The sequence below is a fragment of the Electrona antarctica genome (genome assembly GCF_951216825.1).
Source record: "Electrona antarctica genome assembly, chromosome: 24".
NCBI classification, from domain to species: Eukaryota; Metazoa; Chordata; class Actinopteri; order Myctophiformes; family Myctophidae; genus Electrona; species Electrona antarctica.
In genome coordinates, this window is record NC_136803.1 from 19,859,457 (window position 1) to 19,885,325 (window position 25,869).

General features: G+C 42.8%; 2 protein-coding genes and 1 long non-coding RNA gene across 4 annotated transcripts; 2 read left to right on the plus strand and 1 right to left on the minus strand.

Annotated features, from left to right (window-relative positions):
* Positions 1–120: 120 nt before the first annotated feature.
* On the minus strand, positions 121–3,312 carry LOC306917273. Its single transcript, XR_013789134.1, has 3 exons — positions 3,180–3,312; positions 881–955; positions 121–254 (listed from the first exon to the last, which is right to left on the minus strand). It is a non-coding gene; the product is annotated as an uncharacterized lncRNA (long non-coding RNA).
* A 7,776-nt stretch (positions 3,313–11,088) lies between these two features.
* LOC306917254 (cytochrome P450 20A1-like) lies at positions 11,089–20,293 on the plus strand. 2 transcript variants are annotated; one of them, XM_079495396.1, is made up of 10 exons: positions 11,089–11,322; positions 11,961–12,010; positions 12,907–13,073; positions 14,028–14,173; positions 14,774–14,941; positions 15,052–15,130; positions 15,411–15,523; positions 18,316–18,507; positions 19,646–19,718; positions 20,159–20,293. In XM_079495396.1, the coding sequence occupies exons 1-8, from the start codon at positions 11,251–11,253 to the stop codon at positions 18,397–18,399; spliced, it is 879 nt and encodes a 292-aa protein (XP_079351522.1). In that variant the 5' UTR covers positions 11,089–11,250; the 3' UTR covers positions 18,400–18,507; positions 19,646–19,718; positions 20,159–20,293. The 2 variants fall into 2 exon arrangements, with proteins under 2 accessions (XP_079351522.1, XP_079351523.1); XM_079495397.1 differs by lacking the exon at positions 19,646–19,718 and adding an exon at positions 16,017–16,071 and having other exon boundaries at positions 20,159–20,279.
* Positions 20,294–20,388: 95 nt separating this feature from the next.
* On the plus strand, positions 20,389–22,645 carry LOC306917255 (transmembrane protein 237A-like). Its single transcript, XM_079495398.1, has 4 exons — positions 20,389–20,407; positions 20,967–21,054; positions 22,102–22,223; positions 22,440–22,645. Exons 2-4 carry the CDS (start codon positions 21,005–21,007, stop codon positions 22,502–22,504), a joined length of 237 nt encoding a protein of 78 aa, XP_079351524.1. The 5' UTR covers positions 20,389–20,407; positions 20,967–21,004; the 3' UTR covers positions 22,505–22,645.
* The last annotated feature ends 3,224 nt before the right edge of the window (positions 22,646–25,869 follow it).

Consider the following 25,869-nt stretch of genomic DNA (forward strand, 5'->3'; position numbering starts at 1 on the left):
ACTCACTTCAGACGGGTCCGATTCTCTTTTGATTTTGTTGTCAATTTGTAAAATTCAAAGTCCAATCTAAAAATAGAAAACGCAAACCAAATGATGTAGGAAGTGTCACCTCACCAAGTATTTGAAGCCGTGTTTCCAGCCTTTAATATGGTCCACCATATCACTTTGTAAACAGGACACGGCACAGAGCTTACACTGGTAGTGTGGTGGGACAGATTTAGTGGGGCTGCGGTACTCCCACACGTGCTGAAGGCCTGTGCATGCATATACACAACGAGCATGATTATAGTGGATCAGCAAAGATCAGTTTATGTTTATTTATTTGATATGGACATAACAATTGCATTGCTCATTGCACAGTTGTACAAATTGTAGATGCATCATTTACAGTGTGTTAGCACATGTGCTAATTTTCACCACTTGTCCACAGGAGACTTTTCTAAAAAATACAATTTAGTTTAAAAAAAAACACCCAATCAAATACCAAAAATTATACATTCTAATAATTTTTACAGCTAAATTACAGTACCCATTACATAATCTCAAATACACAAGTAAACATAACCACTCTAGTACCTCAAGCTATACATGTGAACACAGTTGATTTGATTTAAACCATAGTTTGAGTCCTCTGTGGAACACGTTACCATCCGTCTCTAGTTTTAGAACCGTAGGCAAAGAGTTCCATAGGTTTGCTCCCTTTACTGAGAAGGCAGACTGTCCGAATGAGTTGTTACACCTGGGAACAATACAGTTACCACTTGTTGAGGCTCGTGTGGTTGCTCTACCAGAGCTCGGAAGTCTAACTACCAGTCCAGAGAACAAAGGTGAAACATGACCATGTAAACATTTAAAAACCAATTTGATATTATTAACTTACCAATGATTGGCTCAGTGGCCCCCTGCAACATGCTGAACAGAGAAAACGACTTGATGGATGTGCCTTTATTGAAGACTGGTAAAGCAGAGCGCCATATAAGTACAAAGTAGTTCAAAGGTCTTTTGGCCGATATGGCCGATTACCGATTAGTGGAGATCAAAAGAGCCTGATAGCCGATATTATGAGCCGATATGAATTTAAGTTTTTACAGTAACATAAATTCCAACACAAGAATTCCTTTAAATGCATTGGAGGACATTTATTGCTTATAAAAAAGAAGTGCAAAAAGCACCAACATCGTTTCTCTAACACTTTCCCCCCATCAATTTTCTTTCTATTCAAGTGCAAAGATGTACTGTAGCAGCATATGCAACATGGTACTGTATGAAGTGCAGGCTGTGTACAGTAGGGCTGACCCACAAAAATCGAATTTTCAAAGCTTCGTTCTAATGTACGGGTTTCGAACCTTTGAAAAAGAAAAATAATTTGGGGAAAAGAAATGTTTATTTTTTTTAATATTGATCAAAATAGGTGATCTACAAGCCCACAACGCATTGCGGCATGACATGTTGAGAGCTTGTAGATCTGCTGCCCAAACTCCCCAAAGCCATGTGACCTTGTTGTTTTTACTGGCCCCACCATTGTAACTACTGGCCACTTTTTTATTGCATGTAGAATTTGTATTTTATAGCAATAATGACTTACAGTTAAATTATTGGCAACTAAATATGAATTAGAAATTAATACTGACTGTCCAATGGCGGCTCTTCTACATAGACTTCTACTGGTAACTGGAAGTTACGGAAGGCATTGGAGTATATGGGCTCGCGCGAGTACATGAACCACGTGACCAGGCTGTTTTCTGCCCCCTCAATGTCGTAACTGTCTATAGAGGGTATGCGCATGCTTAAAGTGAATGGCACATCGAGTGGCAAATCGAGTGGCAAAGCAACATGCAAAGTGAGTTTAACATTGTTTAACGTTGTTTAATGCAATCAGATAGGACTTTTTATGTTTGGATGCATGGGTTGTCAAGGCCAGAAAGTCGTTTTTTGACACTCAGTAGGCATTCCTGCATAACTTCCGGGTTTGATGATGATGTCACGCGCATACCCTCTATACTCTATTCTATGGCTCTGCTTACAACCGTGCTCTACCGATTTTTCAATGAGAGTGGTTGTTGCACCATGTTCGTGCATTTGAGAAAAAAATAGATTATATATTTTTTTGCACCGATAGCGATATTAATAAAAAATATGAATATCGAAGCCGATAATCGGCCGTTGCCGATAATCGGTCGATCCCTAGTTCAAAGCATAGATGCAAATACAAGCAATTGACAAGTGATACCACAAGGTTCACATACGGCGATTTATTATTTAAACACCAACGCCAGCATGAAAAGTACACTGCAGTTGAAGTCACGATTATGGTTTAAGAGTAGGCCTATTCACCGGCCATCATCACAGCAGATGCATGGTTGTCTGCCATCGTGCCAAGCTGATTCAAAGTTGTTCGTGCTCTTTTGTCATGTTCCCAGCACAACAGTTGCCAGGACCGTTAGAGATGCTGTGGCATTGTTCTGTTCTAAAACGTTGTCGTTTATTTATTCAATAAAGTAATTCTTTACCAAAAGAATGGTGTGCGGGCCCAACCTCCTTCCATAATTGCCTTATTGGCCCTGCACCCACTGTCGAGGTGTGTGCAAATAGGTATGCTCTGTTTCTAAAAGGTTGGCATTTCTAAGGTTGTTCAGTCAAGAACGATTTAACCCATTTTGACCTGAGGACGATTCTTAAAACATGTCTTCTAAATCCTAAAGGTTTTCTGAAAAACCCCATGTTTCTATGTCAGTGGTACTCAACCTTTTTCATGTCATGGACGCCCAGAATTATCTGTATTTGGCCGCAGACCCCCCCCCCCCCCCATCTGAAAATATGTTGTTCCAGTGTCCCCCCCAGAAGCAAAGACTTGAGTTAAAAACGTTCACACTGAAATAATATATATTCAAAGATTTGCTCCACATTTTCACGATTTTTCAAAAATAGCAGACCTACAAGCTTGTAGCGTGCCACTCGGTGGCGAGCTATGAGCCTGTAGATCTGCTATTTTTCAATAGCTAAAGTATAACAATGCTTTAAAACCGCCCAGAATGGGGGTTAAACCCCACTTCTGAGAGGGAATCTCAGGAATGGTGAAAATGCCAACAAACCCATGATGAGCTGACAAATGAGGCACATCCAAGTCGCTGCCTTCGTCATTGGTGGCGGTACCGTCACCACGTGGAGCCAGAACGTACCTATCTTGAGTTCACCCCTTCCCTCAAGCTGCTCAACCTCTGCTGCAAACTCTCTAATGCTCTTCCTAATGGCAGAGTCTTCCTGGGCATCTTCAAGCTCTTCATACACGTATGTGATCGTATTTGGGTATACACGCTTCTGTGAACACAACAAACACTGCACCAACATTGAGGACGTTGACCTGGATTTTTTTGAGGGATACAGGTTTGTTTTAAGTTCAGTGTTTGTTTTAAAAACACCATTGACAATGAAGGGAAAATGTTTGTCAGCTTGTCCCTAACACAAACATTAAATACCATTAACAATAATGGCATTCACATGTGATCTTATTTGGGTGTACACGCTTCTGTGAACACAACAACACCGCACCAACATTGGGGATGCTGACCTGTATTTTTAATGTGTCTTAAGTTCAATGTTTGTTTTGTAAATCCCAATGACAATGAAGGGAAAATTTACGTCATGTGTCATTTACGTCATATTGTCTCTTTATTGTTAACGGCGTTTAATGTTTGTGTTTGCACCGTTTGTTTTACATCACTGTGGTCCCACTACATCACCTAATCGACATGTGTTAGACTTTAATATTAGCGCCCCTCACTTCACACGGGTGTGATTTTTCTATTCGTGTTAGTGTGTGTGTGATTTTGTTGTCAAGTTGTAAAATTCAAAATCCTATCTAAAAAAAGGAAACGCAACCAAATGATGTAGGAAGTGTCACACTCACCAAGTAGTTGAAGCAATGTTTCCAGCTTTTAATATGGTCCACTATATCACTTTGTGAACGGGACACGCCACAGAGCTTGCACTCGTAGTGTGGTGGGACAGATGTAGTGGGGCTGCGGTACTCCCACACGTACCGAAGGCCTGTGCATGCATACACAACGAGCATGATTAAAGTGGCTCAGCATTAAGATCAGTTGGATATGATATAATACCAGGAACTGGATTTTAACTTATCAAGGATTGGCTCAGTGACCCCCTGCAAGTGCAACATGCTGGACAGAGAAGCAATCGTCTTCGATGTGCCTTTAGTGAAGACTGGGAAAGCAAAGCAGCATATAAGTTCAAAGCATCTATGCAAATAAAGCTTGAAACAGCGGCTTACAAGCAATTGACAAGTGATCACATCCAATCACCTATATGGCGATTTATTGTTTAATCACTAATAGGGCAGTATTATGCGTGTCTTAAGTACCAGGTCTTATTACTTAATTTAAGACCTGGAGGCGTGATCAATGCCATTTGGCTATTCTGAGTGGCCAAACAGCATTGACCACGCCTCCAGGTCTTAAGTTAAGGCATAAGACCTGGTACTTAAGACACGCATAATACTGCCCTAAGAGGGTAATCCCAATGAGAACCCTCTTACATGGGCACCCTGTGGACAAGTTAAACACAGCCAACGGCTGAGGAAACTTGTATGAAGGTGGACATTGCGGTAGCATGTACCGTATAACTCCAGGATTGAAATTATTTATTCTGAACCCCTCCTTGAGATGTACCATCTCGTTTTTGAGGGGATACAATGATACAATAATGTAAAATCATACACATTTAAAATGTGCATTTTAACTAGGGATGTCCCGTTACACTTTTTTTGCTTCCGATCCGATCCCGATACCTCAATTTCTGCCGATACCGAATACCGATACCAGTGTCCTGATTTCATGTTGTGTTTATAGCTATCTAGCTATAATATCTCATGTTGTGTTTATAGCAGACTCCTCACTCAAATGTGCACTTGCAGTTTGGGCAACTCCAGAGCAAATTCCACATGTCCCAACATTTGATTTACTTGCCATAGTGTCAACCCCTTACCCCTGTGTCAGATCTGTGGTTAGACTGGCATTTTCACCGATACCGATATGACCCGATATGACAAATAAGGGCCGATCCGATACTTTTCCCGATACCGATACAGTATCGGGACATCTCTAATTTTAACAGGTCCTTTGTCCACTGAACAACAATTAGAAAGCCAACATCCTCACTTGTGCTTTCAAAGACAAGAGGGAACATGAACAGGCGTCCTCTGCAACACCACACATATGTCCAGAGTTATGCGACAGGAATCCAGCTCCAATGATGGCCTGCCTTCATCACACCCATCCACAGGACCAGATGATCTGCATGGTTACTGGGGCGGTGGTGGCTCAGGGGTAGAGTGGCTGGATGGTAACCGCAAGGTTGCCAGTTCGAACCCGGGTTCCCCCAGAGTTAGTGTCGAAGTGTCCTTGAGCAAGACACTGAACCCCTAATTGCTCCTGATGTGCTGGTTGGTGCCTTGCATGGTTTCCGCCGCCATCGGTGTATGAATGTGCGGGTGAATGTGTGAATGGAATGCACAATCTATGTATGGATAAAGGCGCTATATAAATGCACCATTTTACAGACGGCAGTCCAGTAAAAAAACAAGGTTAACTGTCTGGATTGTTTAAATTACTCTGGTAAACCAAGAAACGAGGAGTTGAGTAGAATTCAGGAGCAAGGGAGATCAAAGATCATCACACAATCACTCCAACCAAACCAGTATGACACAAGCAACTGGGTGAGGAGAATGGAACACTGTTCAAAAACAGGTAAAGTGTTTTAAATATTTGTGATAAACACAAGAAGACATATGTATTCACGCAGCCATCAGCCAGCATGAAAAGTGCACTGCAGTTGAAGATTGCTATGGTTTAAGAGTAGGCCTATTCACCGGCCATCATCACAGCAGATGCATGGTTGTCTGCCATCATGCCAAGCTGATTAAAAGTTGTTTGTGCTCTTTGCCGTGTTCCCAGCAGTGTTGCCAGGAACGTTAGAGATGCTGTGGCATTGTTCTGTTCTAAAACGTTGGCATTTCTAAGGTTGTTAATAGCCAAGAACCATTTAAAACCATGAACTGGAGCTATATAGGGCGTCACAGTCCCACGCCCTTTCATGACGACGAGAGACCCAGAAGTGAATTCCCCGTTCATTTTCCCCATAAGCTTTTCAAAAAGACGTTTAAGTTGACACACAATATTTTGTGCTGAACAAATAATTGCAAAGAAGAAAAACAACAAAAAAGTGTAACCTGCCGGTTTTTTCTTCTTCTTGTTGGTTTTGTACGAGGCTTAAAAGGTCTTTAAATAAATACTTTTTGAAATGTCTATGGGGAAAATGAACGGGGAATTATTTCCTGGGCCCTCGTAGGGGGCAGGACTGCGGCGCTCTATACAGTACAATACAGGACTGTAGCAAGACCATGTCCCATATCTTGCACATACTTTCAATCAGTGGAAAACACTGACCCACACATTCTGCAGCCATGGGCGGCACATCATTAAACCCCACTTGGTGAAAATGCCAACAAGCCCATGATGAGCTGACAAATGAGGCAATGACATCCAAGTCGCTGCTGCCTTCATCCCTCATCATTGGTGGCGGTACCATCACCGTGTGGAGCCAGAACTTACCCATCTCACTAGAACGCTTCATCTGTTGTTTTCTCTGTCAATGGTGAGAATTAACCCAAATGGAGGAGAGAGACACAAGCATTAGTGACAGGATGAGGCTAAACAGAGGTGTGGCCTTTCATCCCTGTCCTCCACATCTTAAATGGTGCTCATCCACCATGTCCCCTGCCCTGCATGAGGCAAATGAGACATGCCTCAAATGCTACTGTTACTGATTAAGTTAAAGTTCTCTTTACATGATGTATGACAGAGGAACTTGTTAAATTATAGACTTAAAGATATGCTGACACACTGAATGCTATAACTAGTTTAATCTACAAAAATATAATACACAACCAAAAAACAGCAGCCTGCCATGGTTGGATAAAGATTATTTTAACCATTAATTATTGATATCTATGAGCTGCCTGAGGAGAATTCTGAGCATTCGCTGGCCAGACACCATCAGCAATAATGACCTCTGGCAGAGAGCGAGGCTACCACCAGTGGAAGAGGAGATTAAGAGAAGAAGGTGGGGATGGATCGGCCACACACTTCGGAAGCCCAATACCAGCATCACAAGACAAGCCCTTAGATGGAACCCGCAAGGCACAAGAAAGAGAGGGAGGCCGAAGAACACCTGGCGCAGGGACCTTGAGACTGACATCAAGCAGTGTGGACTGACATGGAAACAGCTGGAAAAGAAGGCCCAGGATAGAGGAGTCTGGCGAACTGTAGTCAACGGCCTATGCTCCATGAAAAGGAGCGATAGGCATAAGTAAAGTAAGTAATGAAGGAGTGTGGTACAAGCTGACAACTCTGTGGACATAAAAATAAAGAGCCTGGAGTTCCAGTGTAGTTCCTTATTAATTAATTGTAGAACATTGACTTCAGCCAACAGTTGTGAGGCAAATCCCCTTACACCAGGGCTCCACCGGGCGCGTCAGCGTCGCGTCTCTGTCACCATCAGGGAATGTTCCCTTTTTAATCAATGAAAGGTGGCTCCACTGCCCGCGTTGCGTTGCGTTGTGTGACTGCATTAAAATTGCCCCGGTTCGTTTTTTGACGCACGCGACGGAGACACAACGTGCCCACCATCGTAGAGACTGAGCTTCCGAGTCAGGCTTGGTTGGGTGCTCCAACAAACAATTGTCTGCAGGTGAGACCATTCTCTGTCGCTGCATGTCTGCGACTCCTACAGGTTGGCTGAGACGCCTATATAGTGGGGAGCAGTGGAAGTGGAAGGATAGTGTGTTCCTCCGCTGCTCCGCACACATTATACCCTCCCGGTGAACAGAAGCGGCTGCCGACATGTGTATCAGAGGAGACAAGTGGATGTCTACACCCTCCCCAGACCAAACAGTACTGTAGTGGTCAGCAGTGAAGGGAACTATACACATGGGGGAAATTGGCATTAACGACTTAAATCAATTACTGCCGCTAGGTGGTAGCATAAGCACACCTAACGAATGCCACCCGTCCACTCCAACTCTACTATCCTTGTTTAGTTTCCGGGTTATTCAGGGAGGTGGGGGCTGTTGTTGTGAGCAGTCATCGTTAGCAGTAGCTCATACCCCTTAGCTATCATTACAAACAGTTACATGTGCTCAGCGATGCGATACAAACTCACAAATGATCGTCGGGATGCGCGACGGCTCACCATGGATTAGAGATACAGCGCTTTGAAAATCCTGTTATAATGGAGGCTCAATGGAGCTGGATTTTTTTAAATCCCATAGCTGGTGGGGACGGAGGCTCTCCATAGTAACCGGAGCAATGCTAAAAGGTAAATTGACGGGCGCCGCTTTCATACATGGAGTATACGGTTATCTATGAACATGTACGTACCATTAGGTACCTATAGCCTAGCTACGTTTATAAACGTAGATAGCAGCAAAAAAGTTAATTGGGAGAAAAATAGAAGAAAAGAAAAATGGATGTCATCTGTCTTTGTATAAAAATGATGCCAATAATGGGCTCACTTGAGCGGCAAGGTAGTTTAGGGTACCATGGGCCAAAGGCTCATGCTAGAGCTTTCACTTCTAGTGATTTTTGAGTGGTGCAACCACTCCAAGGAACAGCAATGTCCGGGACTATGGGACTATGTTTAGAGTACCAGTAGGGGCAAAGGTGGCGCTGTTGTGCCAGAAACAGAGAGAGAGATATAGTGCTGCACTGTTGCCTGCTAATGAGAGATAGAGAGAGAGAGAGATAGAGAGAGAGGGGCAGGGGGAGAGGGGAGTTGCACCACTCGGTTCACACGGGTGTGATTTTTACTAGTTGACTAGCTGCCTAGTTTACTAGTCGGCTAGTTGTTTAACTAGGCCTACCTATTTATTTATTTTTTATGTAAAAACAAAACTAGTCAACTAGTACCAACAAGGTCGACTAGTGGATTTACTAGTCGACTAGTTGCTTAAAGCCCTATGCCACTAGCACTGCTGCCCCAGGCATCAGAACAGCGTCAGGGAAAACTAGCCATAGAATTACTGATATTCCATTACAAATTTGACTTTGGTGTGTGTGTGTGTGTATTCATAGAATAGTAATTATTATTATATTAATTATGGATATTATTATTATTATTGAAATTAGAATTAATCAGAACACCTGCATTGTGAGAAAACCTACCCCGCCTCTGGTTTCTTCATCATCTGATTCTGTGGCACATTTTGCCGTCGATTCTGGGTGGGATGACGGGCTGCAGGTTCCACTTCCATGTTTTCCATCCTATAGTGTGGGATCAAATAAGTCTAATTTTAACAGCCACATTATTATTAACAGTAACAAAGTCAGCCTACTATCATTAAAAACAATTTGTCAAGATTAAAGTCTCAGTCGTCTCTCCTAATCCAGGGCGCTCTCCGTGGTCTTGAGCACCCCAGAGCTCCTATTTTTGAAGGAATCCCGGCGCTGATTGTGTTAATGGCATTTAATGTTTGTGTTGGCACCGTTTGTTTTACATCACCATTACATCACCTAAATCAACATGAGTTAAGACTTTAATATATTTGCTACCCTCACTTATAGGCTATACTCCTCGCTCAGCACCTGCCCAAGTTTGGATTGGGGATGTGCATTTCTTTCCCAGACTTCTCAGGTTGCACTGTTTTGGTGCCCACTGCCCAGTATTCCATGCACTAGGGACCCATGTCAGCCCCACATAAATTGCCAAGGTGGGGCCATAGGGGTGGGGCCCACCTAGGACCCAGGTAGAACCCACTTAAAGTTTCCACACGGGCTAGCCCAGTTAGGCCCACATAAAATTGCCATGGTGGGACCCAGGTAGAACCCACTTAAAGCCCACACGGGCAACCCAGGTGAGATTTTTCATATGGGTCCCATATAGTTATCCCACCTGGCTCCCACGTCGGCGTGCTGGCTGGGCTGTTTTGGTGCCCACTGCCCAGTATTCCATGCACATGTTTTGGTGCCCACTGCCCAGTATTCCATGCACTGTTTTGGCGCCCACTGTGTTTTCTTTGGTAACCAGGCAGACACTTTATGAAAGGTGGATGGAAGGAATCCGCCTGTTCGGCCAAGGAGAGAGCAGGTTCAGGGTCCTCCTGACTGGCTCTGGTCCATAGCCCTAATGCTATTTAATTAGCATTAGGGTTAGGGCTATGGACCAGAGCTAGGTCCTGCAAGTCCTGACGGCCGCTTGAATATAATTTGCCAATTATTAAACTCGATCGAAACTAGCAGCGAATGAGTAGCTTGGAGGGTTCCCGGGTTAGCGTTTTGCGATTTGATTTGCAAATACAAACCATAGCCTCTTCTCTCTTGAGCCTGATTCCTGGTGTGGATCGAGGTCTTCCCGGCAAGTAACACACTTTAGCGATCTGTTAATGCTAGATACAGTTTACTAGGACAGGACATGAAACGAACTGCTCTAGCTGTATCTGCTGCTGCTTGCTGCCAAAGCCATTAACCTCGTCCACCAGGCTTTCCACCACTTCGGAGGAAAACAAAGCCATAGAGTCAGACAGAGTTACGACAGTGAGGGGGCAGAAAACTGAGCGCTCGAGCGCTGCTGTTGTTCATGCAGCCTGAACGGGGACAAGCTGGAGTTGGAAATACATTGTTTTCAACGAGGGCGGCGCAAACAAGAGCTATTTTAAGGCACGTGTGCAACATGACAACTGTTTAAAAGTATTGTACAGTGACAACTAAAGTCTTTGTCATGTTTATGTTGTACTATTACTACAAAACAATCTAAAATAAAGGTTTTATTTAAGATCATTAAAGCTGAGCTGTTGCCTGGGTCCTAGCCCTAGAATGGCTCTGTTGTTACATACGTAAGTTAATTAAATGATCACAGGCATTCTAGGTCTACCTGGGTCCAATGCATTTCTGCCAACTTGCGCTCCAGGACTTGTCCCCATTTGCTATGCTCTTGAAGTCTATGTAGGACTGAAGCCCCATGAAGTGAACGGAGTTGTCGTAACTCTGTTTTACTCCATGGCTGATCTGGGAGGAAATAGGTTCCTACTAGTCCGTGTAGTTGAACTCGGAGAGATGGATTAGTGACTAACTTGCAGAGTGCGTAGACGTGGTAACAGTCATCTGACCATGTGAAAGTCCTACTCCTTATAGTCCTGCACTAATTAAGAGTTAATAAAACGTTGTACTTTGTTTATAAACCATGCTGGACTTTGCCATCTTCGCTGTGACATTTGTTGTCATTCTGGTTGGTGCGGTTCTCTATCTTTATCCGGTAAGTTCGTGAAACAATAACAGCAGTGTAGTTAGCCTGATAGCAAACAAACGAACCCCCTGCTGCTGCTTTGTGTCTAAAACGGTTTGTAATGGAACTTTAACATCTGGAAACCCCAAAACAGATGTTTTATCATTATCTGGTGTGCTCATCATCTGTTGAAATGTAACAGAAACGTTCTGACCCTGTGACCCATATATAGCCTACTGTACTGTATGTATGTGTGTCAGTGAGAGAGATAAGTTGTGTGTGTGTGTGTGTGTGTGTGTGTGGGTGGAATATGTGGGTGTATGTGTGTGCGCGTGTGTGAGACTTCACTGGAGTCGTTTACATAATATTTCGTCTACAAACACATTTTATTTTTTATTTTATTTAACATTTATTTAACCAGTAAAATCACATTGAGACCATAGTCTCTTTTACAAGTGCGCACTGGCCAAGAGAAGAGGCAAATACATGTTACACAGCTCTGCCAGTAACAACAAATACAGGACATGACATCCGTAATACCAAAGACCTACTACCAGGGAGACTCAGAGAGAGTCTAAATAGCTAACCACTAAACAACATATAGGCCTGCATTTATTTTTAAATGAATTTGTTTCCATTGTGGCTCTTTTATCTGCTCACCATTCCAGTCATCCAGGCGTGCTTCTGGCATTCCAGGTCTCAACCCCACAGATGAGAAGTAAGTTCACTTTATTATTGATTCATATTCTTATCAGGGTGGGAATGTAAGTTAACGCATGGTGTTATGAAGTAGTGTTTGGTTGGATTTAATTAATTGAAAACAGGGTTGCAACAATCATTTTCTATACTTTCTGCTTATGACCTTGCGATACATCACTGAGGATACGTCCCAGGTGCATCCATGCGATATTCTTAGTTCTTAGTTATCTTATTTATAGTGACTTATTTGTAAAAATGGCAAAACATGACTCCTAACGTCGTTGAAGTGGGACTCATAAAATGTCCCTGGGACTCATCTAAAAGACCATCCCTGCATCCCGGGAGTCCGGGACTCATTACATCGAAAACCTATTTACATCAATGATCATTACACTTTCAGTCATGAGATTCTATGTTGCTGTATTCCATGCTAACTGCTGCAGCCTTAGTCTGGAGCCCATGCTGGTTAAACAGAACAACAGTACAGTCAAGGACGTGCACACAATACATAGACATCAAAGGGGGCTTCAGATCCTGTCCTTTTGCCCGTCTGCAAAACAACTGCCCTCTTTCCATGCCAGCATTCTAGGAGAATTGATTTTTTCCAAAGTCTCCTGAACTTGAACACAGTATTTTGCATTGAACAAATGTATTTAGAAATAAATGGTAAATGGTGCATTTATATAGTGCCTTTATCCAAGGCGCTTTACATAGATTGTGCATTACATTCACCCATGTCGTACACTGCATCTCCACTAGCTAAAGAGTGCTGGGTTCCCCCCACGAAAATAGCTGATGTAGTGAGCTTGTAGATCTGCTATTTTCGCATTTTTTGTCCAAAAGTGCCCTCTTAGGGGATTTCAGCCCCTGCCCCTCTAACACAGTGGTTCAGAACAGTGTTTCCTCTCTTGTCAGGGATGGGAACCTGCAGGACATTGTGAACCGGGGCAGTCTGCACGAGTTCCTGCTAAGCCTGCACCAGGAGTTTGGACCCGTGGCGTCGTTCTGGTTCGGAGGCCGGCCGGTGGTCAGTCTGGGTTCTGTGGAACAGCTACGACAGCACATCAACCCCAACAGGACCAGTGAGTGTGAACTGTGAACCATTTTTTTGGTCGGGAGAAACAGTCGATCCCATTCTGGACGGGAACCCCTTTTGGTGTTTTTTAAGCATTATCTTATACTTTAGCTATTGAAAATAGCACGAGTGCCGCGCTATGAGCTTGTAGATCTGCTATTTTTTTTAATCTTGAAAATGTGGCACACACCGCACATCTTTGAATATATATTCTTTCACAGCAAACTTTTTATAACTCAAATCTTTGCTTCTTGGGGTGTCCCTGCCTGGAACAACATATTTTCAGATGGGGGTCCGCGGCCAAAATACAGATTATTCTGGGGATCCTTGACATGAAATTAAATTGACATAGAAACAGATCTCAGGTCTAAATGGGTACTTAAATCACAATGAGACTTTGGTAGATATTTGGGTTGTGTAAACATAATGAATGGATGAAACGGCTCTCAAAGTCACTGTCTTCATAGCACATATACAAATTGTAATCAAAGCAGATTCTGTCATATATAAAATCACAAAACCATCTTCCTGTTGAGTTGACTAATTAATTGGGCTGGACTGGACTGGACCAGTACAGTAGATCTGTATCTTCAAGTAGTAAAACACAACGGGAAGTTAAAAATGCCATTCAAATAAAAATACGAATGCCGTCTGGCAGAATCAGATTTGTTTTCCTCCTTTTATATATTGTAAAAGAGTGACTTTGAGAGCGGTTTCACCTGGCGTGCAACGTAAGCCATTGAGGGCTGGAGACTGTTGGGAATAAATATATCAATGAATCAGCTGAGTAACTATTGGAGATATCTCACCAATATTTGGAGTTACATCATGGCAAAGTAACATTCACGCTGCATGTTTATTATCTTCAGAACAACAACCATAATTTGCCCGTGGCTTGTTCTCTTTTGAAATGGATATAAAATGTTTCTACGTCCGTTTCCTTTTGTTCGTCCCTCCCCAGCGGACTCCTTCGAGACGATGCTGAAGTCGTTGCTAGGTTACCAGGCGGGCGCGGGGGGCGGGGCCACAGAGGCCATGATGAGGAAGAAGGTGTATGAGAACGGCATCGACAACACGCTGAAGAACAACTTCCACCTCGTCCTCCAGGTTGGTGGGCTGGAGCTAGAGATGCTCCGATAATCGGCCAGCGATCGGTGATCGGCCATATCGACCGATATTCACTCTGATCGGTAATCGGCATTTATCCTCTCTGTGATCGGCAATTTACCTTATCTGGAGAAACTGATCTTTTACACCAGTTAAGTGGTATAAATGTCAATCAGATAATCAGCATAATATCATTTTGCATTTTTGTGACAGGCCTAAACATTCTCCCCTTCCTCCCCCCACACACAGTTTTGACGTGGGTTTTGACATATAATAAGTATTATCCCTAGCTGGAGCGTAATTCATATGTAAAGAAGGACAACGATATGCACATCCCACAGTTTTTAAATATGATGCTGGTCCCCAAAAAATGATCAAATGAAGAAAAAAGTGGAATGTCCGCACACCATATAATTCTGCTCCCCGTCCTCTTTATTTCAACCTAATGAAACAACCCGGGGCGGGGCGAAACGTTGTTGAAAAGCGTACGCACCCCCTTTTAAGCGTGCCGAAAGTAGCCCGTCTAGAAGCCCAGAATGCGTCGTACGACAAAGTGTTCAGCAATGAGATAATCATTGCTGTTTTCCGTCTCTCTCTAAGCTGGTGGAGGAGCTGGTGGAGAAATGGCAGTCGTTCCCGCAGGGCCAGCACACCCCTCTGTGTGCCCACCTGCTCGGACTCTCCATGAAGACCGTCACCCAGCTGGCCCTGGGTCCGCGCTTCAAAGACGACGCGGAGGTCATGCGCTTCCGCAAGAACCACGATGCGGTGAGAAAATTAACAGACAGTGCTTGCTTCACCTGACAAATATGACATGTCATATTATTTTTTTTAACTGGGTTGTTCCTTGTTCCTGACTGTCGCTCCTAATTCACCAGATCTGGTCAGAGATTGGGAAAGGCTACCAGGATGGCTCCATGGAGAAGAGCTCCAGCAGGAAGGGACATTATGAGAGCGGTGAGTGAGAGGAGGTTCAATACGTCTGTTATCACTCTCTCTCTCTCTCTCTCTCTCTCTCTTTTATTATTTTCAGCAACGCACGGCATATAGAAACACACAGACAAGGCAGATTACACATTAAAACCTAAGAGCTGACAAGTACAACCACAGTCTTATACCGGTCCGTTAGCCATTGAGCAGCTCCGCTGGGGTTCAAGTGCCTTGCTCAAGGGCACTTTGGCGGTGTTGGGCTAGGGTTCATGACATGTGTTTAACGAGAGCGTCTTGTGTTGTCCAGCCCTGTCCGAGATGGAGTCAGTACTGCTGTCTGTGACCAGGGAGAGGAAAGCCCTGCAGAGCCAGAGCGTGTTTGTAGACGCCTTGCTTCAATCCAGCCTCACAGAGAGACAGGTGAATACTAGAGCAAACGTTTTAAAGTCAAATCTTTGCTTCTGGGGGGGGGGGGGTCCACGGCCAATTACATATAATTCCTGGGGTCCTTGACATGAAATAGTGTGAGCACCACTGATATAGAAACTATATCTATTCAGAAAACTGCGATGATTTAGATCATCAGATATGTTGTTGAATCTACCTCAGGTCTAAATGGGTTAAAAAAATCACACCCGTGTGAACTGAGTGGTGCAACTACACACGTCACATGCTAACCATAGCAACCATGCTCGTTTTTTTGGTACGAACATGGGTACACGGGTACAAAGCCAGTTGTTGGAGTGGTTTGCACCACTCAAAAATACATCTTTAATGTGGGTCACAGATTTTGCTATTTTACTCACAAGCTCTTGTTATTTCTTCGTGAAATGATGCAATGGTATTAAAGTGGGGTTCAATCACATCACAAATGTGACGACTTATTTTGACAGTGTATAATGAATCCTTTCAGATCATGGAGGACAGCATGGTGTTCACTCTAGCAGGATGTGTCATCACAGCCAACTGTAAGTAAAGTTTGACACTTTTAAAGGAATACTTAAACCCCATTTGAATTACTTAACACATGAAGCCTTGTAGGTGAGAGTGTCCTCCCTGGGATTTAGTGCTGCACAATTAATCGAAAAAAATATCGAGATCTAGATTCAGACACCTATGCAATCTAATTTTGTGAGAATTGTAATCGGTCATTTCAAGGCCCGAGAAAATACATTTTAGTCGACTAAATCAACTGTAGATTTAGTCGACTAAAATCTTATGATATTTAGTCGACTAAAACTAGACTAAATCATTCCAGGGCACTAAAACTATATGAAAATTATTCCAGAGACTATGACAAAAACTAAAAATCACATTTGCTGCCAAAAACAACACTGCTACTATCCAGTGTCATGTCCAGGGGGTGTACTTGTACAGTACATCATATGACACACTAGTGTCATGTCCAGGACAGGACAGGCCCCAGGGGGTGTACACAGCACTTGTACATCAAGCTGCCTCGCTAAAGTTCCGATACCGATACTGGTACTGGTACAATTGACACTAGGCTGAACGAATGCAACGGGAGCAAGTCTGACCCAACAACACTGCAGCAAATCGCCAAAAACAGCCGATCTACAAGCATAAATGACAACTGACAAGTGTAGGTATGACAATTAAATTAAATTGGCGACAAAGGGGGTAAAATAAGTGGTTACTCAAGGAAAATAAAAAAGTACTCGGTACCGGCGAGTACTAAAAATGAAGTACTTAAATACTCGTACTCGGTCTGAAAAAAATGGTATCTGGACAACTCTATGCCTCTCTCTATGGAAACGGAAGTTGGGCTCCTGACCTACTGTATGTGCCACATCATGGCTCGGGAACCGTTGATTTCCAAGGCTGATTACTCACTGTATAAAAATATTAAAACACAGAAACACATTGGTGAAGAAATTTCTTGGTAACGATTTAGTTCCCAGATTTTCATAGATTTCTCTTACTATTTATGTACCCGTTGCCACTGACGCCTAAGGACGCTTTTTTTAATATCAATTCATTCGGGTGATCAGCTGTGCCTAGTTTCCCTGTGTAACGCTCTGGTTTCGCTCCGGTTTTCATTTCCGGAAAAAAAACGTAAGTGAAGGCTTTTGCTTGCTATTGCAGTGATGTAAATAGGTTTTCAATGTAATGAGTCCCGGGATGCAGGGATGGTCTTTTAGATGAGTCCCAGGGACATTTTATGAGTCCCACTTCAACAACGTTATGAGTCATATTTTGCCATTTTTACAAATTGCAGCATTTAACTCCCATTTAATTTTATATGGTTATAAGCGTGCGTGCGTGCGTGCGTGCGTGCATCTGCAGAGCGTTTTCAGCCAGCAGAGCGTTATGACAGGGGGGGGGGGAAGACCAATCACCAGTCGGACAACTTAATGGAATTGCAGTCTCTCTATAACACCAGAGACGTGGCACTCAGAGTACACACAGGGTTCAGGTGTGTGTTTGTGTGTGTGTGCGCCCGTGCAGTGCCGTGCACCTTTTATTCTTGTTCCAGTTTTGTCTCCATCATTATGTGGCTATATCCACTCTCCGTTTCTCCTCCTGTCTCTCCATCTCTCTCCATTTCTCTCCCCTGACACGGTCCCCGCCCACCCCAGAGTGTAGAGTAGGAGAGTAGCGACACGCTTTGATCTCGCCGCAAAGCGGGTGCCTATGGGCTATAGTTCCAAACATTGCTCCTATGGCTGGAACTATCCCATTGAGATAGAATGAGCATTTCCGTATAGAGAGTATGCGCATTCTTAAAGTGAATGGCACATCGAGTGGCAAATCGAGTGGCAAAGCAACAGGAAAAGTGAGTTTAACATTGTTTAATGTTGTTTAATGCAATCAGATAGGACTTTTCTGTTTGGTGTATGGGCTGTCAAGGCCAGAAAGTAGTTTTTTGCCACTCATTAGGCATTCCTGCATAACTTCCGGGTTTGATGATGATGTCACACGCATACCCTCTATTCCATTGTTACAATGGGAGTCAACGCTAGTGTCGCCACTCTCTTACTATATTTCTCTGGCCCACCCTAGAGTCGGGTTCTGCTTGATGTTTTTTCCAGTTAATATCACTGTCATAGAATGTCTTGCTCTTGTTGTGATTTGACACTTTAATAAGATTGAATTGAATGTGAGTGCGTCACTGTATCAGTGAAGAAGCACACATCATATCCGTAGACAGATGGGAATGAAAAACACTCCTCCTCCCTTCTCTTCTGCAGGGATCTAGGGGTGTTCTGTCATGGGTTCCTGGCCGGCTACGCCGTGTGGAACACCATCATAGTGTACGTCTTGGCCGGCCCTGAGCTCACAGCTCTCGACAACCTGCTGGAACACTACCACAGCCTGGCGTATCCGTCGCAGTCTCTGCTTTACATGCTGCTGGCAATTAGCACTGTGGCCGCCTTCGACAGGTACGCTCTCCCCTCTCCTACGCACGCTGAAACTAGCCGCCCTAGTGCAAGCTCACCAAGGCCCCTTTTCCACCAGGGTTGAACCGGCCCGGTTCTTAGTCCATGAGTCAGAGCTCCAAAATTGGAACGTACATTATGCATTGAGTGGGCAAAAGCATACCTATATTAAATTGTGTATAGGGTCAATATAAGTAAATTAATATATCATAACAGTTCCACAGTAGTAGCTTTTTCATATTTTACAATTTCAGAAAACTAAATTCAATAAATCATCTTCGTGTAAGTAATCAATCAGTTTCATGGTGATAACTATTAATTACATTTTTACCTATTCACCTGTATAGGCTACTATAGGTGAAAATTACTAAAGCTGTGATAAATATGACAAAGCTACGGAAGGGTTTATCATATCTTAATTTACTTATATTGATCCTATAAACAATGATCCTATAAACAATTTAAAATAGGTATGGTTTTGCACAATTGCATAATGTGTAATTAACGTTCCAATTTTGGGGATCTGGCTCATGGACTAAGAACTGGGCCGGTTCAACCCTAGAGGAAAAGGGGCCAAAGTGTCACATTGCGATGCGTATCATGCGTTGATTAGCTATTTTCGCAGATAGTATGACAGAGTACAACTTAAGCCCAAGGGGGAGTTGTGTGTATGCTCCATTTTAAATACATGTATTATAATAATAATAACAAAAGTGTTGAGAAAGAATCATCTTCCATCAATAGAGCGATATGGTCTTCAGCATTCAGTACATCAGTAGGGTGGGGCCGATATTAATAATAGTTTTTTTCTATACAAGGGTGGGCAGCATTTTCAGGCATGAGAGTCGATATTTCCAAGGCTGGTCACATGAGATCCACCATCACCAGACTGTAAAAAATATTAACCACCACTTATACATCATATTATAGGTTGCTAACAGTTTGGGATAAATTATTATCTTGCTTTCCTAACTGTCTCTGACAATTCTGATGATACAAAATGATGTGAGGGGAAAAAGCGAAATTGTTAAATAAAATCAATTATAAGTCCATTGCTTTAAAAGAGATGTGTGCATTGTGTACAGTATGTAGTCACACACATTGTTGAAAAATGAATTCACATACTGTGTTTTCTGTTCAGGATGAATCTGGCTAAAGGCCCACGGCTATGCGGGAGTTTGTCACACTGGACCCTGTGGCGCTGGCAGCATTCTGTGAGTCTTTAGTTCACACACATTTTAACAGACATGCATTTATTTGAATGAAAAAAGGAATATCCGCACTCTCTAGTATAATCTCGATTGTAGTTTCTTCTTAACTTTGTATTTATAATGCACACACAGCAGCAGCCGAAAACGTCTGGGAACTTAGATTATGATCCCTATGACCAACCAGTCCCAAGACCAACCAATAGGGGTCAGCAGTGACAACACTACACAAGTGTGTAGGGACATCAGGGAATTGGCATAACGACTAAAATGGGGGGAAAGTTGGCAGAAAAGAAGGAAGGTTTTCACAATAATGTACTTCTCCATTTTGTTTAGCATTCTGCTCGTCTCTATCCAGCTTACACTTACTGTGTCCCATTTGCCTGCCTGGGTGTGCATGTGCATGCGTGCATGTCTGTCTGTGCATCTTTCCGTACAACCTACAGTTTATTCCTCGGCCCTGGTCCTGTCTCTCAGCCAGCAGATGACCAGCGATCGTATCAACCTCTACGAAAGCTCTACGAATACGGAGGTCCTCGAGGCACGTCCCCCCAGGAGGAAGTCACTAATGTTGCTCTGGAGAGGGAAGTCTGGAGTGCTCTGGTGGAGCTGTTGCCCCCGCGACCCGACTACGGATAAGCGTTTGAAGATGGATGGATGTGTTGATTTCGTCGACTAAAACTAAGACGAAAAATGTTCGGCGACTACCTTTTTCCACTGACGAAAACTAAATGGAAACTAAATAATAAGACTAAATATAATGACAATTTCATCAAAAAACTAGACTAAAATGTTAGGAAGGGACTAGTGGACAAGAGATCCAATATAAGTCCTTTTACAATTAGCTGCACGCTGAGAATAGCCGATCTACAAGCTCACAACGTGTCGTGGGCTTGTAGATCAGCTATTTTCAGCAAGTGTAAAAAACGGAATGCACACACAGCAGCAGCCGAAAACGTCTGGGAACTTAGATTATGATCCCTATGACCAACCAGTCCCAAGACCAACCAGTAGGGGTCAACAGTGACAACACTACACAAGTGTGTAGGGACATCAGGGAATTGGCATAACGACTAAAATGGGGGGAAAGTTGGCAGAAAAGAAGGAAGGTTTTCACAATAATGTACTTCTCCATTTTGTTTAGCATTCGGCTCGTCTCTATCCAGCTTACACTTACTGTGTCCCATTTGCCTGCCTGGGTGTGCACGTGCATTCGTGCATGTCTGTCTGTGCATCTTTCCGTACAACCTACAGTTTATTCCTCGGCCCTGGTCCTGTCTCTCAGCCAGCAGATGACCAGCGATCGTATCAACCTCTACGAAAGCCCCAATGTAACTTTGTGGTGAGTCAAGTCAAATCGAATGATCAAGTCAAAATGTCCTTTTAACTGGTGAGTTTTGTTGATACAATTGTTACAATTTAGGCATTTATCAGACGCTCTTAATCCAGAGCGATTTATAGTAAGCAAGAACAACAACCATGTGTTCCATAGGACGCACTTATAACATTTCTTTGTATGTGTTATTGATTCTGATGTTAGAATCGCTGTCTGTCAGTTTTCTTCGTCGGGTGGCTGGCATCTCCCTTAGAGATAGGGTGAGAAGTTGCAGTCATGCGACAGAGACTCGGAGTAGAGTCGCTGCTTCTTCGCCTGGAAAGGAGCCAGTTTAGGTGGTTCGGCCATCTTGTTTAGGATGCCTCTTGGGCGTCTCCCTATAGGGAGGTCCTCGAGGCACGTCCCCCCCAGGAGGAAGTCACTAATGTTGCTCTGGAGAGGGAAGTCTGGAGCGCTCTGGTGGAGCTGTTGCCCCCGCGACCCGACTACGGATAAGCGTTTGAAGATGGATGGATGTGTTGATTTCGTCGACTAAAACTAAGACGAAAAATGTCGGCGACTACCTTTTTCCACTGACGAAAACTAAATGGAAACTAAATAATAAGACTAAATATAATGAAAATTTCATCAAAAAACTAGACTAAAATGTTAGGAAGGGACTAGTGGACAAGGGATCCAGTATAAGTCCTTTTACAATTAGCTGCACGCTGAGAATAGCCGATCTACAAGCTCACAACGTGTCGTGGGCTTGTAGATCAGCTATTTTCAGCAAGTGTAAAAAACGGCATCAAGGCCCGCCAAAATACATTTTGTTCGACTAATTCAACTGTAGATTTAGTCGACTAAAAATCTTATGACGACTAAAACTAGACTAACACTAAAACATTCCAGGTGACTAAAACTAAATGAAAACTATTCAAGAGAATATGACTTAAAACTAAAATCAAAATTTGCTGCCAAAAACAACACTGGATGGATGGATGGATTCTGGTGTTATCTCCGAACAGCTTTTGAGGCCGTTTTGACTGAATGTGCTCTCCCTGTCTGTCTCAGGCCTCAAGGCTCCGAGCACCACTTCCTTCACCCCTGGCTGACGGTCAACCTGGTGGTGGCGCTGTTGGTCGGCCTCGCCTGGATCCTCATCGCCACCCGGCCTGACATTGACCACACTGAGAGTGAGAGACGTGCACACACACACACACACACACACACACACACACACACACACCCCTTTTCCTAATTGTAAGCCTATCTCAAAGTCTTAACCATAAAACCATAGAACAACCATTTCTCTCTCACTTGTCTGTTTCTCAACGCACGCATGCACGCACGCACGCACGCACACTTTGCAAAAAAACGAAAGTAGCATTCACGTCTGTTGTGTTTTTCAGGGTACCTCATGGAGATGGAGATTAAACCACCTGAATTAGAGGACAAAAATGAAATGACTGCATGAGACAAAGAAAATACGCAATTACACATTTCACACACCTTTGTACTATTTAGCATCTTTTTTTGGCAGTACATTAGTTTTGTATTTTAATCTTTAATCTGTTGTATATAATGTTCACCTTTTGAAATATAAGATTTTATCCAACTGCAGTGATGACTGTGCTTCGTTCTTATATTCTATTGAGCTCAACAACCCCTTTTGGTGTTTTAAGCATTGTTATACTTTAGCTATTGAAAAATAGCAGATCTACAGGCTCATAGCTACGAGCTTGTAGGTCTGCTATTTTTGGAGAAAAAAAATTACCCCAAATCTTTGCTTCTGGGGGTGGGGTGGGGGGGGGGGGGGGGGGGAATCCCTGGAACAACATATTTTCAGATGGGGGTCGGCGGCCAAATTCATATAATTTTTTGGGTGCTTGACATGAAAAACCTTGAGAACCACTGACATAGAAACATCGTGGGTTTTTCAGAAAATTATCAGGATTTAGAAGACATTTGTAGAATCGTCGAAATTTAAACGTTCCATTTCTGTCCTCTGTAGAGAGGATTTCATTATTTATCAGCCAATCCAATGTAGACTTACCACTAGGTAGCATCCTGGTTGTAAAATGACGATATGCTCCCGTATAGAAGCCAGGCGTCTGTATGCAATCACTATTTAAAAAATACTGGTGTAAGTTCTTACAGAGAAATACTCTACTACAAATCCTAAAGAGAAATAAGAATACTGCAGTCAGGATACTGTGTGGGGTCAGTTTTTTCATCTCCATTTTCTCTGTTAGTCCAAGGGATTTATAACTTTGTTTTGGACTTAATTTAATTGTCTAACTATGTCTATATAATATATATATATATGTATATACACGCACGCACACACACTTGGTAACATTTATTTTGTAATAACTTAAGTTTAATTGAATTATATCCATCCATCCATCTTTTATCCAGAGTCAGGTTGCAGAGGTAACAGTTATGGGAGAGGATCCTAGATGCAATCTTCTAACTATAATTGATTAATTGCCTATAGTTAAATCTGTTAAAATGTAGTTACTAATTTGGTCAGGCTAGGGGGGTCCTTAGTCCCCACTTTGAAAACCAATGTGTTAGGGCCTAAACTGATTACTGATGTTATTTTCAGCAAAAAGGTTTGATGTCATAATTTTTCGACCGCGGTCGAGATCGTGGATTTCACAACATCACGCCAGACTTCCCGGTCCTTCATTGCCACCCCCAGTTCCTGCTTACTGTGATGCCTGTGTCCCTAGGGGAACGACAGTTGTTTGTTTCCCCTCACTGTATATATCTCTTTTCCCTTTTTACCTCCTTTATGATGAATTCCTGTTCTGTCTATAGAAGTGTCTATTTGTACGTCTCTAAATGTTTTGATGATTTGAACATGGTGGACCCTATTGGAAACAAGTGTAATGCTTAATTGGGTCGTCCACTCACAGTTAACAGCCTTTGTATTGAGTTTGTGCTTGAAATGTACTGTAATTCTGCAAACTGTTAATAAATTCTTCAATCAATCAATCAATCAATGTTTCATGTTCTCATCTCATCTCTCTGAGATGAATTAATTTGGTCTACTCTACTCCCAGTGTTGCCATATTTTGTGGGAGAAATAAGCAACCAGGTCTATGAAAACAAGCCCGAAACAAGCAACTGTTACTGCACTATATGTTATTGTCTCCACCAGGCCGAAGGCATGGGGAGAGAGTATGTTTTGCATTCCGTCCGTCCGTCCGTGTGTGTGTGCGTGTGTCCGTCCGTCCTTCCGTCTGTGAACAGCTAATCTCCAGCACCATTAACCCGGTCGATGCCAAATTTTGCACTCATTCCCTGGATGCCAACGATGAACCTCTGCCCCAAAATTTCCAGAACGGCCTGTTATAGCGCCACCAGGAGGCCGCTTTGTGCAAAACAAGTTTTTGGACAGTACACCTACAGATTTTGTCCAAACATCACGCAAATTGGTACACAGTCTCTCTAGAGCCATTCAACGAAACGGGTCTTTCAGATTTCTCAGACTCCATCCTGATTGGCTAAGATTGGCTTCCAAAGTTCGCAGGAGTGCTCAGTTTCAAACAAAATGCTGCAAATCATGAACACATCGTGTGATTTCCGTGAAATTGTGCACGCACATTCCCACTAGGACGAGGAAGAAATGCCAAATGAACATTTTCAACTCGGCCTCATGGTGGCGCTATAACTGGCCGAAAAGTGTTTTTACCTCTAACTGCACGGATCTGTGGATAACTTTGTATGCCAACTCCCTAGAGGCCAAGGAAAAACCTTTGCCTGGAATTTTTCACATCTGCTCTTTTTAGCGCCACCAGGAGGCCGACATATGTAAAACACATTTTCTAATATTACTCCTTCAGATTTTATCCATATTTCACGCAAATCGGTACACATGCTCTTCATAGTCATGTGATCAAGACGGGTTTGTTTAATTTCTCATAATCCACCCTCATTGGCTACGATTGGCTTCTAAACTTTTCAGGAGTAGCCCGCTTTGTACAAATGGCCACAACTACTGCACACACACACACAAACACACACACATGTTTATATTGCTCCTAAACATTTTGCTAAACATTACACACACACTCCTATACTCCTGGTGGAGACCTGTGCCCAGAAGGGCACTTTTTCTAGTTATTTATCAGATCTACAAGCCCAGTGCTTGTAGATATTGATATTTTCAACAAAACAAATATTGTAAAAAAGTGACAAATGTGGAATGTTTTTGGACAATTTTCGTCTTACACAAACATATTTCCATTGACAATGGATGAATTAACGTCATATGTAGACGAGCACATCGGCTACATTTGTCCTACATTTGTCCTTTGACAATGAAGGGATGATATACGATGAGAGCGCCCCTCACTTCACAAAGGTGTGATTTTTAATTGTTACAGCCTACTGCTGCACAGGGTTTTGGCATTATTACATCAGTCAACCCTGTCTTGCTGCAGTGCACACTGATATAGGAGAAATAACATGGGAAATAAATAGAATATGATTGACCGCACAGTGCACACTGATTCATCAGAAACAGCCTGTGCAAATGAAATGCAATTAAACCAAAACAAATGATTACATTTCTGTAAAATTGCATCTAGATATATCTTCATACACCATGGCAGTGTTTTGTATAGAGATGGGGGTACCTTTATTGTAATACAACATTTTTGTTTAACCATCCGCCTTTAATTTAAAAGATGCTGTAAAGCAATTTTACTCACTAGTATGGAAACAAGTAATTTTGCATTCACTGTATGTATGGAACAAAGTCAGTTTTTTATTTTTTGTATTTTAATAAAAGAAAGTCTTGGGAAAAGGGTTTTATAGGCCTACACCTTA

Coding starts and splice junctions, on each gene's coding strand:
- LOC306917254 (XM_079495396.1), top strand. CDS start 11,251: ATGCTGGACTTTGCCATCTTCGCTGTGACATTTGTTGTCATTCTGGTT. Junction 11,323..11,960: donor CGGTTCTCTATCTTTATCCG/GTAAGTTCGTGA, acceptor TCACCATTCCAG/TCATCCAGGCGTGCTTCTGG. Junction 13,074..14,027: donor CATCAACCCCAACAGGACCA/GTGAGTGTGAAC, acceptor GTCCCTCCCCAG/CGGACTCCTTCGAGACGATG.
- LOC306917255 (XM_079495398.1), top strand. CDS start 21,005: ATGACCAGCGATCGTATCAACCTCTACGAAAGCCCCAATGTAACTTTG. Junction 21,055..22,101: donor AGCCCCAATGTAACTTTGTG/GTGAGTCAAGTC, acceptor TGTCTGTCTCAG/GCCTCAAGGCTCCGAGCACC. Junction 22,224..22,439: donor TGACATTGACCACACTGAGA/GTGAGAGACGTG, acceptor TGTGTTTTTCAG/GGTACCTCATGGAGATGGAG.